General features: G+C 35.7%; 1 protein-coding gene across 1 annotated transcript in view; it reads right to left on the bottom strand.

Moving 5' to 3' along the window:
• Positions 1-5,605: 5,605 nt before the first annotated feature.
• Positions 5,606-25,461, bottom strand: part of LOC126820661 (probable tubulin polyglutamylase ttll-15) — a 189,616-nt gene continuing 169,760 nt past the window's right edge. The window contains exons 14-16 of the mRNA XM_050548783.1: positions 9,191-9,287; positions 8,911-9,027; positions 5,606-8,603 (exon numbers count right to left, since the gene is read on the bottom strand). Of these exons, the coding sequence (XP_050404740.1) occupies positions 8,472-8,603; positions 8,911-9,027; positions 9,191-9,287 (346 nt within the window). The 3' untranslated portion in view covers positions 5,606-8,471. The remainder of the gene's footprint in view (positions 8,604-8,910; positions 9,028-9,190; positions 9,288-25,461) is intronic.

The following is a 25,461-nucleotide window of genomic DNA, read 5'->3' as shown; positions in this document are numbered from 1 at the left end:
GAAGGCTGAATTATCCGACAATTCCAAAACGAGCAAACTATGGTTGAACTATATGCGAATATTGGGAGTTGTGTGCGAGCTTATCGAGGCTGATCGTACAGGATCATGGGAGATGCACCTTCATGCTGTATCAAATTGTTTGCCAGTATTTGCTGCTGCGGGTAATCCTAATTATCTGAAATCTGCTTATCTGTATCTTCAGAAGATGAGAGCCTTAGAGACTGAAAACCCTGAAAATTCATGCGTGGCTACCATGTCATCCGACAAAGCAACAGCTTCTGGGCTGGTCTTGGATGTGACTTGGTCATTGAACAAACACTAATGAGGTCACTAAAAAGTACATGAGGTTTAACTGGAGGAAGTGGAATATCAGAATACCAATGGGCCATCTGGACGATGTCTTCTCCTGCATCATCCACCTACAATTACGCCATGCAAGAATTTTTGTGAAATGCAATATACAACTAGAGAACAGCACAAAGAAGCAACTGCTGCAAGAATTGACTGGGATAAAGAAGACCTGATCAAGCTTGACACAATGCTCGGACTTTATACTCCGTTCTCAGATGAAACATCATTTCGTAACATTACAACAGGGATAAACGCTGATGATGACGTGAATGTGCATAACCTTTTTACTGTTGGCAGGGATACAGTAACAAAAATGGAAAGTCAACTGATATTTTCTTATTCACAGAAACGAAATGAAATGGGGTTTTACGTCCTACTGTTTTGCTCCGAACTGGGCTAATGAAGACGGGCATACACCATACAGTGTGCTAAGAGGGAAATTTTGCCCAGACAGCGGTACTACGGCCTACTCTTATATCGAATTCCAACTGTCAAGGGATCTTTAACGTGCACGCCAATGTGTACACGGGACCTCGGTTTTTCGTCCCATCCGAACGACTAGACAGCTGTCCTTGTCAGCCCCTCCGTCCTGCATCACTGACAAGGGAGAACCACGGCGGAAAATCTGGATGAACTTTCTCGGCCAATGCAGTGATCGAACACCCGACCTCCAGACTAGCGAGCAAGCGCCTTACCCACTTAGCCACCGTGATCCCCACACAGAAACGAAACACTAAAGTGAAGACCATGGCTTCATCAAGGGCTCTCATGCAAGGTTGCTGAAGACAGAACAATTGACCCAGCTTTGTTATTTCAGAGGTTCCTGGAGAGCTAAACTTAGATGAGGGGGTGAAACACGAACTCTCTACATATCCACCCTCCTTGTTTGAATGCAAACATCCACTACCAAAGCCAGACAAACCTGCATTTCTTGAAGCCATACAGAACTATGCTTCTTCTGTTGATGATGTTGTCATTCAATCTATTCCCAATACCGAGCACTACGTCTTGGACGGAGGTTCAATCCTACATCGCCTGAAATGGACTGAAAGAAGCACCTACAGTTCAATTGCAGACGCTTAAGCCTCTTTTACAACTGACCTGTATGGCAAACCAACCATAGTTTTCGACGGATATGGTGGACCAAGTAGTACCAAGGACACCACACCCCAGCGAAGAAAAACAACATCTGTAAAAAACACTGTCAACATAACAGATACAACTAAATTTGTTGGTAAGAAAGCGGACTTGCTTTCTAATGAAAACAATAAGAAGTCCCTCATTGACATGATTACCGTGCACTTGAGGCAAAGCAACTGTCATGTGGTGCAGGCAAAGGGAGATGCAGATTTGAACATAGTGAAAGCAGATGTCACTATGTCCACCACAAAATCAACCACCCTAATCGGAGCGGATACAGATCTTCTGATATTACTCCTGTATCATGAGAGAGTTGACAGTAAGGAACTCTACTTTCGATCAGACAAAGGGAAGCCAAATGTGTATAGCATCAAAGTTTTAAAGAATCTTCCCGGGGATAATGTTTGTACCGATCTGTTGTTTGCCCATGCATTTACTGGTTGTGATACTACCTCAAGAATCTTTGCTGTTGGGAAAAAAAATCAGTGTTTCAAAAGTTTATCAAAGGCGATTCTGTCATACGTACCTGTTCAAGGATTTTCTGTGCTCAGGATTCGGGTCAAGAAGCTGTTGAAAGTGCTGGGTGTAAGGCAGTGGTGGATTTGTTGAACGGGACAAATTCTGAATCCCTGTCATCATTTCGATACAGTTACCTCTGCAAAAAAGTGGCAACTGCAAAGACATTTGTAACACCTGAACGACTGCCCCCCACAACCTCAGCTACAAAGTATCATGCACAACAAAGCTACCTTCAAGTCATGCAATGGATTGGCAATATTGACAACATGGACCCGGCAAATAGGGGCTGGAATGTTCAAGGAGACAAATTCACACCAGTAATGATGGACAATAACCCAGCTCCTAACATTCTATTAAAAATGATTCACTGCAACTGTTCTGCTCAATGTAATACACTAAGATGTAGCTGTAAGAAGTACGGACTTGAGTGCACAGGGGCTTGTGGATCTTGTTAAGAGCGTGTCCACGAGAGCACCATGCAGAAATTGAAAAAAACGATAACCCGGGGGGTCAGCAAATTTCAACCATACTTGGTCTATGGGGACCCCTAGGCGACAGAAGTCACATGATGAAGTAAAAAAATTTTGAATGGACAACTTCCGGTATAACTGGAAATTGTTGTTTTGGGGCAAAAATTGACATATTTCGACCAATTTGTTACCCTAAATTCAAAACGCTCCAACCCGAAATGTTGTGTCTCTAAATTTTTGATATTGGTCAGGTATGATAGGCCTAGTAGTCGTCTTAAAATCCTGCAGTCGTTTGGGAATGAATCAATCGTGTGGAATTTTCTGTTAGTGATCATAAAGTGGTCATTTTACATATGTTTAAAACTATGCTATCCTAAAACGCATGTAGCTGTTTCTTTGCAGGTCTGACATAGAATTGCTTGGTGTGGTTGTGAAGGGCATTTCTCAAAGTAAATGTCAAAAGAAAAAAACTGACCGGAACGCAACCCACTAGAGTGCTGTAATATTCTGAAAATGTGTAAAAATGGTATTTTCCACAATTCTTTTTTTTACTGATGACCGACTACTATTTTCAAGAGTTCAAATGACCGTTGATTATGAACATAAGTACTATTTTTTGTTACTTGAACGTTCCTTGTGCCAAATATACTATCTTGGTTAAAATCATGAAGTTTTTGTGACAAAATCGGACGTTCACGGTCATCGTAGGAAAGGGGCTTAACTGGTGTATAATTTTGCAGGATCAGGCAACGATTATTCTCATCTGTATTCAGTAGTTAGTAGCACGGAAGTGCATAAATGTAAGGACTGGCATAGCAAGCTTTTATATTAGCACAATTTAACCAAAGCAGCACCTTTTCAGCAATGACCAACGATTATCTTCAAATGACTACTGATCATCACCATTACTTGTAATTCTTCGTAATTTTGCAGGGATCAGACCACTGTTATTAAGATCTGTATTCATGAGCAGGGCCCAATTCCTAGAAAATTCTTAAGCACGTTCTTGTGCTTAGATTTAAGTAGACTTTGCATTTAAGTAAACTTACCTTATTTTGTGTTCCCAGAAAATTCTTAAGAATGTTCTTGTGCTTAGATTTTAAGTAGACTTCATTGTAAGCACAAGAACGTTAATATGCGTTCCAAGAAAAAACTTAAGCACAACTTCGTTCTTAAACATAGTCAATCTAAGCACAAGTCCCAAGCAAGGTATACGGCTTGCTTACCAACCTTAAGTCTGTTTCTGCTTCAAAAAGATGGCTGACCGTAGAGTTATTCGACGGCATTGCCAACACCTTATGATACCAAAGAGACAAAGAAAATCCTTCTCCAGAAGAAATTTCAAATTAAGAATGCTATAGAAAATTTTGCTTCTAGGCCTACCCTGAAACCATTTTATTTATTTGCCAATTAGTAAACAATAGGCTGCAAACACACAGACTACTTTAAGATCAGGCACTCTCACAATTATTCAGTTAGTTTGTATGTGTCTGCGGTTTTTTTTTATCTTGTGGCACATTATATATGTGTATAGGGGACATGTCAAATGCATCTAAATCAACCATATATATATATAACGTCAATGAAGCAGACGACAAATTTATGACGTTTTGCATACCAAAGTTGTTTTTATGACGTTAAAGAGCATCGTAGTCTCAGTTTATGGTAAACTTTACCAGTCACAATGTGCTTAGACTTATACTTGACTTGTGCTTACGTAAGAATGGTCTTGAGAATTTTCTAGGGACGGTATTTTTATAAGTTTCTTACGTAAGAAAAAGTGAAGCATGACATTGTGCTTACTTTAAGAATTTTCTAGGAACCGAGCCCTGATCATCATATAAACATGACTATCATAAACTTGATATCTATTAATTTGTACACCTGCTCATGTAAAGGAGAACCATAAGAAGAAACATTCAGAAGTGTTCATGTAGGGACATTTAATGTCTGGTATTGAAATCTCTGAAGGGAAAGATAGATCACAACAGGATTTATGGCACTCCAGGATAATGTTGACCGCATGTGCCAAACTCCTACATATACCTACGTTCGAGCAGAAGTGCTCACTTACTTAGATTCCTACGTTCCAGTGTAAATGCTCTCTGACCTACCTTCAAGGTTTTTGGACCACAGAGTACTGTTTTATTTTGTAGTACTGTTTTTGACCTCTTCTCCTTCAGGGATTTCAATATGGAATTATCATAGCCTCCCGATCTGTAATGCCTCTCCATGAAAACGTCCAAATGTTTCTATACAATGATCGGCTCCTAAATACAGATGGGAATAAGCTGGTCTGATTCCTAAAATATGTTTGACCAAAATAACCTATTTGGCACAAGGAACTTTGGTAGAAAAGGTGTTGTATAGTCGTCTTGCTGATTGTGTGACTATGACTTACTGTCACTGGATCATCTACAATCCCCTCGTCCTTAAAACCTGTTACAAGAGCGAACATGTACATCCCTCAGAAACACTTCTTTTACCCAAGAGCTAAAATATGCTTACACTGAATCGTGTATCATATTTCACCTTTCATTATATCATATTTATAGAAGACGATTTGTTCTGTTTAAATTGCATTGGACATTCATGAAACTTGTCCCTGGTCTAACACATAGACTTTAGATCCTAAGGTCTGTCATTGAGTTAAGTGGTGGTGTGACAGCATGCCGGTGACATGGTGTGGTGTTGTTTGTCCAACCTCAGGGATATTCTCTTTTCCCACAAGTGTATTATTGAAGTAAAATTGTACCATATGTTAGTCCCAAAATGACCTAGTTTGTGTTGGGTGGACCTTAAACCCCATTTCTCTCTCTTAAGTCAAAATCACCCTTGCTAACGAATATATTAACTTTGTGATGATGTCCATAGATACAGTATGCATCACCATATTATGCTAGTCCCAAAATGACCTAGTTTGTGTCCAGTGGACTTTAAATCTCATTTTACTTTGTTCCTCTCATGTCTAAATCATCCTTGCTAACGACTAAATGGAATATATTAAATTTGTAAAGATGTCCATACATATACTTCATCTGGGGTATTGATAGACGGGATATTTTATCCTAATTTTTGGTGTTTTTAATATATTTCTCCTGTTTTTATTATGACTGTTCCGGTCATTTTTATTTTTTATTTTGTTAGTAGGAAGGTTGCTAGTTGTGGGTAACATTCAACTTTGGTCCTAGTCCCTGCAAAGAACGAGCTATAGCCTCTTAAACATTGGTTTTCATTAAATTCAATTTTCAGAGAGAGTTGGGTATCCGGCCAGTACCAAGGTATCATTAGCAGTAGAAACTTCAAACTCAGTGTGAAGGAGAAACCTGAATGGTCCTACTAATACCCAAAGTTTTGTCTATCCAAATCAATTATTGTCCGAATAGCAGGTCATTCAAATTTGGATCCAAAATTGCCTATTTTTGGCTTATTTTTCGATTAAAAAATACTTTTCCAATTTTCCAGGTCGGTATCAACTGAATCAATCTAATATTTTGTGGGGATGTATCTGGGTACTAACCCATGTCACAGAAAAAATTTGGTTCAAATCCCTGACCCAAGGGTTATCACCCCCTGCATGGTGCTCTCGCGGACACGCTGGGAATTGTGAAAATATGAATAATGCCAATTTTGAAAAATAGTTTGTCAAATTTGATGTTGTTTTTGCATATTCTGAATATAATAATGGTTTTGCTATCAGCATCATGACTTCACTGCCTTTAACCAGTAGCTACTTGCTAACACGTGTATTTTTCAGGTCAAAAACTATTTCATGTGCACCGCCCGCTGTTTCGTAAATATGAATTCTCCATTAATAGGTACTCATTTTCTGTCATTGATGACGTCATGCAATATCCCATACGTCGCGACACTCTTTTCAACAGCAAGACAATAATGTTTTAAGATGGTCTATATTTTTAAAACTGGTTTAATACAGCTTATTTCAAATTATATGTGTAAAGATTGGTGATTTTGGTCAAATGGCAGCCATTTTGTTTTACGTCATAATTTGACCCCTTGTGGTGGCTCAATTTCGGACAACTTTTGATATATATTGTTCTCTGGACCAAATACTATAGGAAAATGCAATAAAATGTTTTCTTGCAAATTTTGGGGGGTTATTCGGTATTTTGACTCTACTAAATGTTAAACCACTATGCAAGAATATAAGCAACAAGAGGGCGCGCCGATTGCATGAAGCCATTCAAATACGAAGACACAAGCCAACAATAAACAGAGATCAAGGATTGTTCCTCCTCAGGGCGTATGATACTCTTATTACATAATCATAGACTAAGCATAATAATTTTTATTTAATCACATTTAATACTCAACAATATTCTAGTAATAATCTAAGTTTGTAATAATTACTATAATTTTAAAAAAAAATGATAATTAATAATTGGCTACTATTTTTGCTTTTCAGGGCTGCTGTTTTCAAAATTCAATGCACTTAATAGTTCAAATCCTGCCTTTCTAATTCACTATAGTATACAGTGAAAATATTACTCACTATAAGTAAAATAGTCGGCCTTCTGAGGACCATTGATCATTTGTGTAGTGATTGTTCTAAGGGTTTTTCGTATATTAGTAGAATCACTTACATCTACATGCATAATATATCAACATTTTTTGTCATAATACCAATCAAATCACATCTTTTAAGGGTGTTGTCATTATTAAAACCTACTCAAATCATTGTAAATACTCCACAACAAGCTATTCATTAATTATTTGTGTTTATTTCAGATAAAGTGGTCGCGGAATACATTTTATCAAATTTCATCTTCTTTGATCGTTTGTCATTATTAAAACCTAATAAATCATTGAATATACTCCATTAATCGATTAATCAATTTGTGTTAATTTTCAGGTAAATTGGTCATATTGAATGTTGTTATTAGCATTAAACGTTATAATCCTTAATTAAATTAGACTCCCTTTAGGTACACGTAATTAAGGGGTATCTCTGGTTGGTCAGAATTAACTAAGTATTGTTGTCTACATGGTATATATTGTCTTGTCATATTTTATCATTGCTTGATAATGACTAGAGAAGCCCAGTCGAAACGTCGCTCAGTAATAAGCAGTAATTGTATTCCACAGAATTGTGACCTGTATACTCCAGTTCAATTACAAAATGCCATTGAAACAATTTAGTCAAGGTAATGATATAATGAATCTTTATTCGGAGTTTTATCGCTCTCACTTCATTATAACCAAAGTTATCGTGAACCAAAACATCAACCAATCAGATTGCTTATCTCTGCTTACCGTAAGCAGACAATGTTCATCATCGAACTCCATCAAGACATTCACCTAATGAACACCTACACCAAGTTTGAACATTCTACCTCAATTAGAAGGAGACTTATTGTGAGTCTTGATCAAATTGCTTATCGCTCTGCTTACCCTTAGCAGTAAATATTCATTATCGAACTTAGTCAAGGTATTGATGTAAAAAAAGCTATACACCAAGTGTCCTCTCTCTCACTTAATTAGAACTAAAGTTATCATGATACAAAGAATCAACCAATCAAATTGCTTATCCTTAGCAGAAAATTCTCATCTTTGAACTCCATCAAGACACCTACACCAAGTGTGAACATTCTAACTCAATTAGAATGAGAGTTAATGTGTTCTAAAGTCACGACCAATCAAATTGCTTATAGCTCTGCTTATCCTGAGCAGAAAATACTCATTATCGAACTTAGTCAAGGTATTGATGTAATGAAACTATACAGCAAGTTTCATCACTCTCACTTAATTAGAACTAAAGTTATCATGTCCCAAAGCATCAACCAATCAAATTGCTTATCTCTGCTTACCCTAAGCAGCAAATGCTCATCTTTGAACTCCATCAAGGCATTGACCGATAATAAATACCTACACCAAGTTTGAACATTTTAGCTCAATTAGAAAGAGAGTTATTGTGTCGGACAGACAGACGGACGAAAGACGGGGGACAATTACACATATTAAAACCAATATTCAAATACAAAATGAGGCATCTAGACGACATTTGCCAATGAACCAGATTTGCATTATTTGATTTTTTTGTCGTATATTCTGGAATGTTTGATCTGCTTTTTCTATTGTCCACTTAAGTGCTTGGTGTTGATTCTGAAACAGAAAATCTGATAAATCATTTTTGAATTAAGAGCTTAATTTATTGTCAGTAATATTAGTAAAAATCTTTATTGCACACATACACTGGGACCTGTCGTTGAAAACAGAAAGTATACTTTGAGAATTTTGAGAAGTATTTACCAACATTCTGCTTCCATAAGACTGAAAATGTTTATTTTGTCTTTGTGTCCATAAATCATGTTACAAGGTTTAGTACCGCATTACAAAATAGAATACTAATTATTGAAAATGGTGGCCACAGAATTTGCATAAAGATATCAAATATTAAATTCATATATACCATTATTGGTGGCGGGAAAACTCTTCTACAGCTACCTCTATTCACATGCTCAACATATGCTGTTTTTAAACTTTGTTTTAAATCAACTGTAAGACACTTGTGACAAACTTTACATTCCTATATATAAAAAAACCCATTTATTGTACATAGGGTAATGATGTTTTGTTTATCTTTTTAAAAAAAATATGTGATTCTTATTTCCATTTCACATGGTATAGTGACCTCTACATTTATAAACATGGCAATTGCTTGTGTGGTGGAAATAATGATGAAAACTTACTATTTGAAAACATGATTGTGAACAGGGACCACTGCAGATTTCTGGAAAAACTGCTATATCTTTATCTGACACCTGCATATTAATCATGTCATCTGAACTAAAAATAGCATAGCATATTGTAAATATATAGGTTAGAAAGACCTGAATAAGTGGTGTGACCATACAACATTTTGGTAGCTGAAAGTTGCCAGCAACCCAGCACAACAAGAAAAACCTGTGACAATCAGCTGGTCTTCGACCTGTGACTTGCAAAGTACGGGTAAGACAGTACGACGAAAATATGTGCTTTGTGTCAAGTCTCATTTTGGAAGTTGAAAATTAATTACATGCAATGGCTTCTTTCATATTTTACTTATTGTCAGAATGGAGGAGATTTGGAATGAGTTGGGGCTTTCAAGATATCATAAATTTTCAGTGACAATAAAGGTAATTAAAAGTAAAATTTATTAGTGTTATAGAAAAAAAGGTAGGCAGCCAGGCAACAAAACATACGCCCACAGAAACTAAATTGTTTGAATTAAACATATTCGATATATTTGCCTTGTGTCTGCTCACTGAAGCATTTGCCCGAATGTAGAAATCATTAGTTAATCAACACTCATCATCCACTCATATCGAGAAGTTACGTGACTTTTTGAAGACATGGTAGCCACCATGTTTAATCATGTGACATGAAAGGTGATGCAATCCACCCATTCGGCGGGGAACGATTTGGCTAATGTGTCCACCACTATCAAAATGGAAGATAAACACTGCTAAACAATCATGCTCAGTGTTCTGATAAATAACAATGAGCAGACATTAATCTACCAAAAAACTTAAATTGAAACTGACTTAATCATTGGCATCTTATTGGAACTATTAATTCTGGAGTAGCGTAATGAAGCTCCAAGGATAGAATATTATGCAGAACATAATTATGTAGTACAATCCTTAGAAGACTTTAAATCACACTTTTGTTTAACCAAAGTAACATTTTTGATAACTTTCTTAACGAGCTCTATGGCTTACCAGAATTGCAGTTAGGAGAGCAAGGCTATGGGCACACACCAGTTACCATTCCAAAACAAGCAATGGTGTTTCTGTGGCATATTGCTACCCCAGATCCACTTTGCTCACTATCCAATAGTGAGCATTCCCCATCGCTCACCTTTGATAGCTTCACGCAAATGTCTCAATAGGTCAGCATATCCTCCATTGATAGTCTGTCCTTTTCGAAGATAGTCAATCGGCAGAATACTCTTGGAATCATAAAAGACTGAAGCCATCACCTTTCCAGAAGAAGGAACCGACTTGACTTGGCTTTTTTGGTGGCTGACGACTCTGGATCCAATTCTCATCCATGGTTACAAATCTGGCCAAAAACTGATCAAAACGGCACCAATTGTAACGGGGCGTCAGGAATCTGACACGTTTCTGATCCGCAGTCAAGAGCTTTGGTACTCATCTTGCAGAAACTTTTGTCATCCCTAACTTGTTGGCGATTATGTGCTCAACCCTTTCAAAAGGTACCCACAACACTTGTCGATCAGCCTTCACAATGTCATGTACCCGGGTAATGTTTTCTTGAATGGTTGCTATTAATGGCCTTCCAGGAGGTCGGTCATCATCAAGGCTCTCTCTCTCTGCCATGCTTAAACTCCGCAGCCCACATTTTATACGCCCACATTTTCATGTGGATGTCTTTTGTTGTCGCCCCTGTCCGTCCACAATTTGTTTGTAAACACTTACAGGTCACAATTTTTATCTGATTTTGACAAAAACTTGAAATATAGGTTTATCACCAAAGATCTCAGTTCCTTTCAATATTGGCATGTTATCGGATTGTAACTTTATGGATTATGGCCCCTGATCAGGGATGGGATTTCGCCTGTATATTCCGGACTTGTCCGACACTATTTTCCAAACGCCCAAAACTGTCTGACCGGAATATGCCCAATCGGATATCAAGACATGGTGAATAATATTCAAAATTCCAAAATTAATATAGTGTACTGAGTGTATAACTACCACTCAACCCGATTATCGTTGATAATAGCCTGGATTGATTAGGTAATTAAGTGATCAACGTATATATTGTGTTATATCCTGTATACACCTACCTTGATCAACTACTTAATCTGCCATGATTGACTGACTTAATCCTTTGTCAGACAATTCATCAATATAATCTTAAACAGAAGTCATTGCTTCCCCTTTGTCGGACTATTCATTAATCCAATAAAAGTGATTATAATTTTAATCCACGTGTTTACCTTGTGGTTTCTCCATTGTCGGACACATTAATCACATTAAGATGTGAGCGGACAGCATCTATAAACTAGTCATAGATGTCACATATCGTAAGAGTACATGTATATAACACCGTAAATCAATGGACAGTCATTTTGTCTGCAATATCTTTTACGTCTTTTAAGACTCCATATATAAATTCTCATCCACAGTGGCACTTTCCAGTAATCTCAAGCAGTGCTTACTATGAAGCTGAAATTAGCTATGTGATTTAACTATCAATGTAATTTTAAAATACTGACTGATGAAGAAGGGAATGGAGTTTTGACATCACCACAAGTATTATTATTTGGAACGCCGTTCTTTCATTTGCTGCCGTATAAACCAAGACATGTGATTTTGGAGGAATATTACTGGCTAGCAGGTACGGATCGGCAAACTTTCATTCTATCGTATTATGAAAACACGTAATTTTGTAGGAATATTTCTGACATACATTTGAATACCATAACCATACTGAATTAAATATGAAAAATAGTGAGGTGTTCCTATTTCTATTACGCACGGATTTGAATATTTTGTTGACATTTTATAAAGAAACCAGCGGCTGCCAGGCAGGATACGCCCACATTTTCGAGAGATGGATAGAGAACAAGCTAACAAGAAAGTGATTTTTCCTACTATCAAGGGCCATAATTCAGGAAATTACAATTCAATATGCGCGAATATCGAAAGGAACTGAGATCTTTGTGTTATAAACTTACATTTCAAGTTTCAACAAAATCGGATAAAAATTGTGACCTCTATAGGGTCCACAACCTTGATATACCATATTTTTACGCTATTTGAGAACGAACGGCGGCCATTTTGTCTGTCAATTTTGGGCCGATTTTCACGAAATTCGAACTCAACCTTCCTTAGGGTGTAACAGTGATATAATAATACGTTTTTTTAAATCGGATAAAAATTATGACCTCTATAGGGTCCACAAGCTAAAAACGCGATTTTTTGTACAATCAGGGGCCATAATTCAGGAAGTTACGGTCCGATATGTGCGAAAATCGAAAGGAACCGAGATCTTTGGGTTATAAACTTACATTTCAAGTTTCAAAGAAATCGGATAAAAATTGTGACCTCTATAGGGTCCACAACCTTGATATACCATATTTTTACGCTATTTGAGAACGAACGGCGGCCATTTTGTCTGTCAATTTTGGGCCGATTTACACGAAATTCGAACTCAGCCTTCCTTAGGGAGTAACGGTGATAAAATAATACGTTTTTTTAAATCGGATAAAAATTATGACCTCTATAGGGTCCACAAGCTAAAAACGCGATTTTTCGTACAATCAGGGTCCATAATTCAGGAAGTTACGGTCGGATATGCGCGAAGATCGAAAGGAACCGAGATCTTTGGGTTATAAACTTACATTTCAAGTTTCAAAAAAATCGGATAAAAATTATGACCTCTATAGGGTCCACAAGCTAAAAACGTGATTTTTCGTACAATGTAATACAGTATCATTTGGGATCTAAATTTCAATATTGTATTCTTAATTCATATTTTATTTGTAACTCAATTTTAGACATATATTAAGTGACAGATTAATTGTAAGATTTAATCTATATATCAGGTGTAGGTTGTTGAAATAGTATTATGTAAGATTTAATGGATTGTACAAACATGTATACTCGGAGTGTCTATATGATATAAGATTCAGGCTTAACACGTATTGACACCTTTTGTCTTGAGGTAAGATGTGTGAATCTTAATAATTACTTTTCATTGTCCTGATTACTAATGGTATTAACTATGGCGTGCCTTAACCGATATAAAAAGCCTAGTTTACAAGCAGGCAGGGAAAAATACAAAGGAGGGACAAGAGAGACCCGTAGAGGCGGAGAGGTCTCCCGGACCTCGGGAGAGGGTCTGCCCTCGACACCGGGCAGAGGGGTCCTGTGAGGCCGTGATTCATGAATATGTGGTTATATCACAACAATCAGGGGCCATAATCCATGAAGTTTCGATCCGATACATGCCAGTATCGAAAGCAGCCGAGATCTTTTGGGGATAAACCTATATTTCAAGCTTCGTCAAAATTGGATAAGAATTGTGACCTGTAGAGAGTCCACAAACAATTGTGGACGGAAGGACGTCCGGACGGACAGGGGTCGACGGCATAATACGTCCACATGAAAATGTGGACGTTTAAAAAACAATGTTCTGACCAGGGCTTCCACTTCAAAATTTTCACTGCCGGTCATTTTTGATAACCCGAGAAAACTTTTCAAAGTAAATTCATGTTTTATATTCATGGTAGGGTATTGTGAATTCACTTCGTCAGCATGGGGTACACAAAAAAATATATATTGGACATTAACACGAAATATTAGTAAGGCTTATGATAATTATTTATTAATTAAAGATACATTATGGCAGGGGGCAACTGTAAAAAAAAAATGCAAACAGCAACTGGGGGGTGGGTTGGGTCTGCCAGCCGAAAAAAGTGCAAGAAAAAGTGCATTTCCGGGTAAGAAAATTGGGTGGTCTAACTGAGTTCTGCAAGATATCATGTCGGCCAAATGCAACAAAATCTGAATTCTATAGAATTGATATGTAATAACAACGGCAGTTCTAGAAACTACGGCTCTACTCTGTGGCCTTTTCGCCCGGTAGTGCCAGTCGTGAATGAATTAGTTACAGCCTGTTAACCAAGACTACACAGGGATAACTCTTGGCAACAACCAGCAACAATGATGGCTACACTTTCGAAGTTTTTTTTGATAACTTTAACATGGGTGAGTTTTTAGCCTTTATTATTTTATTTGCAGACTGTCAACACAATTTTATTGCTAGTTCTTGTTCAGAGAAGAGCAGTTCTTGCATACACCACTCAGAATACCCTAAAACTATGTGATGCCTAGGATTCAAGTGGTTGCTATGTATATCGGTCTGACATGTTGTCAATCATTGTCATTGTCAATTTTAGCATAATTTCCCGTTATCCTAGGCCCAAATCAGCTGCTATTTCACCTCCCCTAGTGACTATATTTTCAAACAATTTCTTGAGACTAATGACTCATTATCAGGCGGATCATGTTATTCAGAATTTGGGCAAACTTTGATTTAAATTGTCCACTTTAAAGAAAACACTGCAGAGTGCAAAAAAACAAAACAAAATTGTCCACACAGCTTAGTTACAAATAATTTATGATGCCTGTTTATGACTGATTTTCTTCTGTTTTATATATTTCAGAGATGTGTTTGGATGAAGTTTGAAAATAGTGTGACGGTCATTTGAGCAGAACTTCTTCAAGATATTTGTCAATAAAGATTTGAGTTGAGGAAGATGGCTGAGCACAAAATGAAAAAAAAGTACACTGTAATATTTATATACGCAGTTATTCGCCTTGCTAAAACAGAGGGGTGTTATATATTGTCCAATCGACAGTGTCTAATCCACCAATCAAAACGCAAGATTCACCCTTAAGCATGTGACACTGCCGTGTCGATACTGTTTTTTTCCCTGTCTCGGAGGTGGTGTTTGGTAACTATGTTTTTAGGACAATTGTGATACTTAAGTGAATGGTGAAATTTGTGTCGTAAGGTGACGACTGTGATTAACTTTAACCGTGAACTTTAATTTCGTGAAAACCCATGCTTTCTAACATGGCGGATCTCCACAGACATTGTGAACTCTGTGAACCATGAACTCTGTGTACTGTGAATTCCGTGACTCATAAACTCTAATTATTGAATTAGAATTGTCAACAAAGAAAACTGTTAACTTGTTTATGTTTGTACTGTAACTCCTGTTTCTTGTATATGTTTATTTACATAAATATTCATTAATATTTCAAAGCTTTATCATTTCATTCAATTGTTATCCCTGGATTTGATCGACTGTTGTCCTGTCAATTTGGTTTGCCAGCCCACTCCGAATAAACACGTTGTGTGGAGAGGGTACAAGCCTATGTTCATATATTTTAGCCTGTCTCTGCATATGGGCAGTCTTAGACTATCTTTGCTAATAATTCAGAATCAGAATTTTGTCGAACATCAACTCAATATAAATACTGTATTTATAACATATCGTCTTGTCATTTGTTCTATTGCTCAGCGTTTTAGTAGTTAGGTATTGCACATACTTTTGGGTGGTCTAAAATGAGATATTTCAAGAAACACATTTTCTTGCACAAGATTTTAGGGTGGTCTAATAAGCAACTGCCCCCCGATTATGGGAGATTTTAATAGAGAGTGGGCCATTCTTGCTATAACAGTTCAAAAATAAATGATAAAAGAAGAATATATTGAAAATTTCAGTCAAATTACTTTATTCTGAACAAAGTTATCACCGTTGTAATTTTTGACTAGAAATAGGAGTCAAATCCCTCTTCACCGTCTACGAGAATGCAGGCCGTTTGATTGACAGGTGTTAACTCCACCTACATAATCTCGATTATCAAGTAACGTTTTCAATTCGTATCACATTTATTTTTACTACAAATTAAAAATAGGACTTTTATTATACAGATAAGAAGCGAAAGTTTTAAAGGAATAGACCAAATCAATGAGGCATAATCTTGTTAGCCTGAGTGTACTCCCGAAGCAGACAAATTGAAATAGGAAACACTGTATTGATCAAATGGGGCTGCATGGGCTGCAATTCAACTGGGGTGATGTTAGCTGCGATGTTTATCAATTTCCATAATTTTTCTGTAAACGCAAATGACAAAAGAGCGTATAATACCGACATCCAAACTCTCATTTTAACCACAAATAAACATAATATCAAGGCCGTATATATCGAACTTTCAATCAAATTGACCGACATATGCGGCCTCGCTTCGTGCACTCTATCATTCAGCCTCGATCTAAAATTTCCCGGAGTATGACGTCATCGAAACGGTTAATCTCAGCTTACGACGCCATTTAAAAATTTAATCAATCAATGAAATCCTGTTTAAATCCAAGCCATCCGTGGGTCTACAGAGTTGATTTTGTGCTTGTTGTGTAAATAAAGATCTAATTTATAATTTCTATGACATCTGAAGCCTAAATAAAGACTTGCAATAATCAGATTTAGCTCTTGGCTACTTCAATAACGAAATAGCTGAATTGGCTGTAGAAAAACCATTTCAGTAGTTCACATGTAATTACCACGTGCTCTATAGAAAACACACTGACCTGGATAATTTTGAGTTGTAATACAAAACTTTGAAATGAAGATACATATAGAGAATCTTCTACCAGTCTTTTTTGATATCAAAAAATATCAACACAAGTTGATAAAGTAACAAATAACGAGGCTCTGTCGAGTTTTTTTTTAATTTATCAACAGGTGTTGATATTTTTTGATATCATAAAAGACGAGTAGGAGATTTTATTTATCACACATTCCCTTCTTACATGCACAAATAGACAAATATAATTCTTTGCTGTAGATTTCACTTTTACTGAACATTACGGCGTAGTGATACATCATTTTTTGACAGCAATTCAACCATTGCAAAGTCTTTTACATTGACTCACTGTTTCCATCGAAGTCAATTGAATAAAAATAATTCATTTTTAATAAAAAAAGAAGTTACTTTTAATGAAAAATGAACTGTTCTTTGAACATGCAAAATGACCGTTGGGTCAGCTCTAGTTACGGTCATTTTCCATAGCCCTAGGTCCTGACCGGCATAAACGGCCGACGTGGAACCCATATGGTTCTGACATCACAAACTATTCTTATTTCGGAAGTTCTACATTTATTTGCTGCCGTATAAACAAAGACACGTAATTTTTAAGGAATATTACGGTTGTGAATATGATGCCGAAGCAGGATCGGCAAGCTTTCATTCAATGTATTACGAAAAATGCTTAATTTTGTAGGAAAGTTACTGACATAAATGTGAAAGCCGTACGGGAATTAAATGTGAAAAATAGCGAGGTTCACCAATTTTTATTACGTACCGGGAATCCTCGTATTTAAGCCCTGTCAAATTTCGAATTTAAGCCCATGGGCTTAAATTGAAAATTTATTTTAGAGTGGTCTCCCTTTCAAATTTTCAAACCACATACTAGTAAAAGCTAGCAGTGAGATCTGATTTGTTCAAAGAGCTTTGAAATTTAAAGTTTATAGATAGTTTCTCTTTGTATTTCAGAACATTTATGTGACGGTGTATCACAAATGTGTTTTAAGCCCATGGATTAAATCCGAGAATTCCCGGTACGGGATTTGAATATTTTGTTGACATGTGATTTTTAATTGTGGTATGAATTGAATATCGTACGGGAAATAAATATGAAACATAGCGAGTTTCACCTATGTTTATTACGGGATTTGAATATTTTGTCTTTCCTAAAGTTTCTCTCTATGTTGATCTGATGTTTGGGTAGGTGAAATCTTCAAGTTGTTTTGCTTTACTGGTAATTAGGGTTACACACTGCGTAGCTTGTGTGAAACACTATTGTTTTTGTTAAGATTATTCTTATTATTATTATTTTTTTTTTTTTCCAATTTGATTGTATTTCAGAAACTACATGTCGGATCGATACGATTTCTTCGGTTTGATAGGGAAAGTGGGTGTGACTTAGCGATTAAAGCTACTTTGGGCATTCTGTGACAATGCGAAATGTCCAAAATCACCGAAGTTGTCGTTTTTTAAAAAAATGCCGTAGTATTAACAATAATCATCGAATTTTAACATATGATGCATTTTGACATAGCCGGAGACCAGGCACATAGCTGTGCTACTTTTGATTTTTGATTGTCGACGAATCTTCGTAGATATTAAGAGCCAAATTTCGAAAATTTAAAATTTTACAAAAAACTTTTTTATTTATGAATATTTTTATATGGCATTTTAACCAGGGTTGAAGAGTTATCCGATTTGACTAAAAATGTCAACATTTTTTGTGTCTGTAATTTTCCTTGGCCGCCATTGGCTAATTCAGTTTTTTAGTCCTAGATTAATTATTTATTATTCGATTTGTACAAAAGAAAGTTCATATGCTGCGTGGTCCAAAATGTCATTTTTTTGGTTACTGGTAAAGATTCGTGTCGGCACCGGAAATGAAGTAAAATCAGCAAAAACCACAATTTTGACAGATTTTGACAGTTCGGTACATCTTTTTGAAAGCAAATATTATTTTTTCAAAATTTGATATTACCAAAAGTATACGCTATGCAAAGGCGCACAAATCATCGGACTCAGTTTTTTTAATTTCGATTTTGTTTTCGGGCTTTTTCGATTAAAAGGTGAAAAAAGGTGCAAAATTAAGCTATTTACAACCCATCCACCGTCTTCATATTTCAAAATATTTCATAATACCTTTCATAACCTCGTAGCAATAACCCATACAAAGAGAATGTATATCAAAATTAGTTGGTAATATCAGCAGTTGTCGAGAAATAGGCAATTTTGCATGAGTCACATTTCGTGCTATTTTGCCTGTACAAGAATAAATTATTATTCAATTTTCAATTTTCTTTCACCATTTGATGCCGAATGCCACGTTTGACTAGATTAAACCATTTTAACACCTTTACTGTCACCGGAAGTGTCGTCATTTGGGCAAAAACTGAATTTTAGCCTTCAAAACCGATATTTTTTTCAAATGAGTCGTATATGTTATTTGTTTAAAGGTATGATATTTAATTTCATTCAACAAATAGAATGAACCCATACGACCATATAGATACCACAAAATGGGTTCTAACTTGTAAGGTTGCAGAGAAATAGACGATTTTCTACTAGTCACATTTCAAGGTTTTTGGTCTATAACAGTGTCAAATATTATTCGATTTTCATAAAATTTTCACCATGTGATGCCTTATGCCATTTCTGATTTCATAAAATTAATTTAACATTTTCATTATCACCGGAAGTAATATCATTTTAGCAAAAACTGTATTTTTAGCCTTCAAAACAAATATTTTTTTGAAGTGAGTTATATTTAGTATTCGTTTACCATTATGATATTTCATTCCAATGGAAATATAGATTGGATCAATACGATCATAAATATGTCAAAAAATAGCTTCTAGCTTCTTCTCTTGCAAAAAAATAACCAATTTCGTCAGGATCATTTTTTTTTTAAGACTTTTCGCATTTTTATTACAGTTTATGGGTTCTAAATTAATTATTTATTGCCTGATTTGTATAAAACAAAAGCGCATATACTCCTTGGTGCAAATTCTCAACTTGTTTCTACCTATAAAGTTTTCTGTCGGCACTGGAAGTGACGTAATTTTGACTAAAATTTAAATTTTGACGGGTCGGGAGGTCTTTTCCTAAGGAAAAATCTTAATTTTTACAAATCTTATCAATGAAATGAAATGAAATGGAGTTTAACGTCCTACTGTTCTGCTCCTAACCTGGGCTAATGAAGACGGATTATCAATGAAGATGAATGCTCCTACTACAGGCGCAAAATATGTCGGGCTTAGTTTTTTGGTTTTTTTTTTTATATCAGTTTTGTATTTGCGCCATTTGGATTTAAGGTTGAAAAAAGGAGTAAAAATCAGCTATTTACAACCCATTCATCGTCTTCATATTTTAAATTATTTCTACGCAACTTTCATAATTTTGTAGCATTAATCCATACGAGGACAATGTATGTCAAAATTAGATTGTAATATGCGCAGTTGCAAAGAAATAGGCAATTTTGCATGCGTCACTTTTCACGTTATTTTCATGTAAAAGAGTCAATTATCGTTCGATTTTCAATTTTTGTTACTATGTGATGCCTCATGCCACCTTTGACTAGGTCAATCCAATTTAACATGTTCACTGTCACTGAAAATGACGACATCTGGGCAAAAACCCATACGACCATACAGATATCACTAAATGGTTTCTAATTTGTTCGGTTGCAGAGATATAGGTTTTTGTCTATAAAAGTGTCAATTATTATTCGATTATCATAAAATTTTCACCATGTGAGGCCTTATGCCATTTATATTTTCATAGAATTAATGTAAAAAAATTTATTATCACCGAAATTAATGTAATTTTGTCAAAAACTGTATTATTAGCCTTCAAATTGTTTTGAAGTGGGTTATATTTATCATTCATTTAACATTATGATATTTGATTCCAATGGACATATAGATTGGATCAATACAATCATATAGATGTCCAAAAATTGCTTCTAGCATTTTCTCTTGTCGAGAAATTTCCCATTAAATAGTCAGTTAACTTAGCGGTAAGTTAGTAACAAATTTTGTAAGGATCACTTTTTTGACATATGTAACACATGGTAACAAATGTATAAATGAAATTAATATTGCTGGGTAACTGGCACCAGAAGTGACATAAGTTTAAGGGTAATGTGGCACCGGTGAAACCCGTCATTACTGCGGTGTTCAGAAGCGCTTTACAAAATAATGAGTACAATCATATATCAGTAAAATAAAAAAATAAAAACAAATAAAAGACTACAAAAAGATGCAATATAATAAAATAATATATATCTAAGTAAAAGCTTTTTTGAATAAGTAAGTTTTAAGAGCACATTTTAAAAGATTGTACCGAGGGGCAGGAACGAATATCAGTATCAGTACCAGATGGTTTTAAATCATTCCACAGGTTTGGGGCTAAAAATGACAAGCCAACAGTGAGGCTGATGTCCCCCGCCGAAATCCCGGAAAAAAATCGATGACACATGTTGATTAATTGCACATTTATTTTTTTCAGAAGTTTTGAGCAATCAAACTCACTATCAACTATAAACTAAGTTTCATCACTCTTTATCAGATAGAATCAAAGTCAAAGAAATTGCTTAGCTCTGCTTAGCTTTAGCGAGAAATGTTAATCATTGAACTCAGTCAAGACATTCACTTATAATTATAATGAACATCTACATCAAGTTTAAACATTCTACATCAATAAAAACAGAGTTATGTTACAAATTCTTGACCAATCAAATTGCTTATCACTCCTTAGCCTAAGCAGAAAATTCTCATCATCGAACTTAGTCAAGGTAATGATATAATGAATCTAAAAAGAAAATGCTCATCTTCGAACTGCATTAAAGCATTGACCTAATAAAAGCATTGACCTAATAAACACCTAGACCAAGTTTGAACATTCTAGCTCAATTAGGTTTTAGTGTCCACAAGGCATTGACCTAATAAACACATACACCAAGTTTGAACATTCTAGCTCAATTAAAAGTTATCGTGTCCCAAAGCATCAACCAATCAAATTGCTTATCTCTGCTTACCCTAAGCGGAAAATGCTCATCTTCGAACTCCATCAAGGCATTGACCTAATCAACACATACACCAAGTTTGAACATTCTAGCCCAATTAGGAAGAGAGTTATCGTGTCCCAAAGCATCAACCAATCAAATTGCTTATCTCTGCTTACCCTAAGCGGAAAATGCTCATCTTCGAACTCCATCAAGGCATTGACCTAATAAACACATACACCAAGTTTGAACATTCTAGCTCAATTAGGAAGAGAGTTATTGTGTCCCAAAAAGTGTGACGGACAGACAGACGGACGGACGGACGGACAGACAGACGGACAGACAGACGGACGAACCCATTTTAATAGTCCCCTGCTTTCTTCGAAAGGCGGGGGACAAAAAGGATCTTTCACCATGTGTAACCATTCTAGCAGATCTTGGCTTGAGACGATAAATGTCATTTGAACTACGGAGACTACAAGCATTTGTTTGTTTTTCAATTAAATGACATAAATAAGATGAGGCTAAGCCACGAAACCATTTATAAACAGTTAAAAGAATCTTAAATTGAATACGATATGGAATGGGTAGCCAGTGAAGTTGTTTAAGTATGGGAGTAATATGATCATGCCTTTTTGTGAGGGTAATAAGTCGTGCAGCGGTGTTTTGAACTTTTTGTAATTTGTATATTAATTTATTAGGTAAGCCGGATAAAAGTGAGTTAAAAGTATCAAGTCTTGAAGTAATAAAAGCATGAACAAGAGTTTTAGTTGAATCAGAGGAAAGGAATTTGCGAATTTTGCCAATATTACAGATATGAAAGTAGCAGGATTTACAAATATTTTTCACGTGATTAGACATGGTCATTTTACTATCAAAATATGCACCAATATTGCGAACAGAGTTAATAGGAGTAATTTCATTTCCATCAATATTCATCAAAGTTGATTCAGTTATAGTATTGAGGTTATGATTAGATCCAAGCAAAATAAATTCAGTTTTATCACCATTTAAGCATAGAAAATTTACAGACATCCATAATTTAATATTAGATTTGCTCAAAGCATGCTCATTCGCATTTAAAGGATTAAAACTTAAAGGACAATTTTGGTGTCAGTCATTATTACATATGTGATAGAACTAGTTAAATACATTCCAAATATAATTTTAACACAGAGATCATTGCTAAGGGAGACTTGTAACAAGCACGTGAAGAAGCGGGAAGTGACGCCAAACATGACAAACACGAGTTGTCCTTCTATATAACAGACTGAAGTAATGAGCGGTAACAGAATTGTCAGATATCCTCTCATCGTCTCATATAACAACTTTTCACCTTCAACGGAATTATCAGTGAAATGAAATTCGATCGTTTGCCTGTTAACGCTCATTACTTCAGTCAGTTATATAGAAGGACAACTCATGTTTGACGTCACTTCCCATTTCTTCGCGTGCTTGTCACAAGTCTCCCGTAGCAATAATCTCTGTGTTAAAATTATATTTGGGATGTATTTAACGAGCTCTACCACATATTTTATAACAGGTGGAGAGATTTGTTAAGGTTCGATATCAAACAATCAAGGCACTCAAAAGAGTTGAATACCCCATTAGACTGCAAAGATATTTTTAAAGTTGATTTGTAGACAAGGCCAACGCCACCACCCCTAGACGCACATGGAATGTGTAGAAAACTGTAGCCTTCTGAAGTATAGCCGAAATGGTCACTGAATCTGTGTTCTGGCTAAGTCATGTTTCAGTAATCGAGCACAGATCTAATTCCTCATCCACAATAAAATCATTTATGTCGCTGGTTTTATTCCTAACAGATCTAACATTAAATATTTGCTAGTTTGATATGAACTGAAGATCTGGATATTGGAACTTTAATTAGGTTGTTCAGTCCAAGTTGACCTCTTGGCTGGCTGCTCTGTCTGTCAGAGATAAGTACAGGAATACTGTAGACATTCTTTTGTCTGTTAGGTTTCTGCCTTAAAATTTGGGGAACGGATTGTTTAATATTCCTATATATTTGTCTCTTTAATTTAATTGGAATTGTCTCTTTAATTTGATATGGGTCAGATTTAGTGTATTTTAAAATGTTCTCACCAGTCACCAACATGGTCAGTGTTGAGAGTTAATCCAATTAATGTTCACTGCACAGTCTATTTTTATTCTGAGTTCTTTTCACAGTTACCTTTAAATTTTATATTATTGACAAATACACAAAAGTAAAATGTTAATTCATCATAAAAACTACCTTAAAAGATGCACCATAAAGTAGGGGTTTCAGGCCAAAGTTTCAAATGACAGAAAAAAAAAAAAAAAAATATTTTGTGAAAATATACATAAAATGCTACCCAAATTTGTTTATTTCATCAAAATATTCTAATTAGATCCAAAGTTATTGAATTTTAAAATCCGAGATGGACGTCAATAATGTTATCAAAATGCTCTATACCAGTCAATGCGTGGCATGGCACCAAAGTGAGTGCTTTTCAGTCATATTTGAGTGACGTCATAAGCGGTATTTTCCCTTCAGAATCGCTAGTACCAATTTTAAAACTGAAATCCGCACGTAATTGTCAGCTAAAATTTATTAAAATCGTAATAATTTGTATGATAATATGTCAAATATTTATAATCTGGATGATACCTCAAGAAAGTTTTTTTATATTTAGTCGAAATTTAGCAATTTTCAGTCATCAAAACAGATAAATCCCATTTTCTCCGGGTCTAATTGTCCGACCACGTGGTATCAACAAGCATAATAATCACAAAAATGTTATCTATCGTTTGATTGGTTCTATATCAAAATCCCCTGGTAACTAAGGTGCGGATTCACCAATGAAGTGAGTCGTAGCAATGGAAAATCTCAGGCCGTGTGACGTCAGAGCGGTATTTTCCCGCGAGCGTCTCATGTAAACAAACGGCAATTTCGCTTACATTTCGATAATTTTTTAGCCTGAATCTTTGCAGATATTGAGATTGATATTAAACTATTGCAATACAATTGCTAGTAATGCATTTACATAAAGTAGTAATTCAGAATCGTAGATTGAAGTGGGGTATATTTCAGCCTCTGGCTGTCCGATTTCACGCTAAAGTCACATGACCTGAAACCCCTACATAAAGTTCCAAACGTTTTAATACTAAAATTAATCCAATTAAAATCCTTAAAACAACACTAAATATCAAAAACTTGTAGAGATCTGAGGAGCTGTATACACACTCGAACTTAACTCAATGTTGTACGGAATTGTCTGCCTGATAACAATTCAGCTGGAGACGGTATGTCTTTAGATAAAGGCGATGATCTGTAATTCAGCAAGGTTAGATTAGCATCTTGACCAGATTCTAGAGCTTTAATGAGAAGTTTCTTAATTATACCAATACTTCTCTTGGCTTGACTATTACTGGCAGGATATCTGGGACTACTTGTATAATGTTGTATGTTGTAATACTGATTGATGTGCCCTAAGGATACATTTATCAATACCTAAATGACCTTGGTGAAGTATTGATAACATTTTGTCCCTTGCTGATGAAGGCATTACTAGTCAATCACATTTGTAGATTAAGCCATCTTCTACTGATAGATCTTCACAGATATTCCAGTATTCTAATATGTCTGGAGGACATTCACTTCTGTGATCAGGCCACCCATCTATAATAGTTTCCTCAAGTGTTTGAAGAGTGTTCTGAGTTGATCTATCTTTGTGGGGGATGCATTTAATGAGCTGGTTATCTTATTTATATGTAGTTCTAGGTAGGAGTCTTTGAAGTCGTGGACTTTCTTTGGAGATTTGTTTTTTTAAAAATTGCTTCCAACAGTTTGTGATCTGTCTGAATTAAT

This window comes from Patella vulgata, chromosome 5 (genome assembly GCF_932274485.2).
Source record: "Patella vulgata chromosome 5, xgPatVulg1.2, whole genome shotgun sequence".
In the NCBI taxonomy this organism is placed as follows: Eukaryota; Metazoa; Mollusca; class Gastropoda; family Patellidae; genus Patella; species Patella vulgata.
Note: the sequence above shows the minus strand (reverse complement) of the source record. Positions and strands in the feature narration are given on the sequence as shown.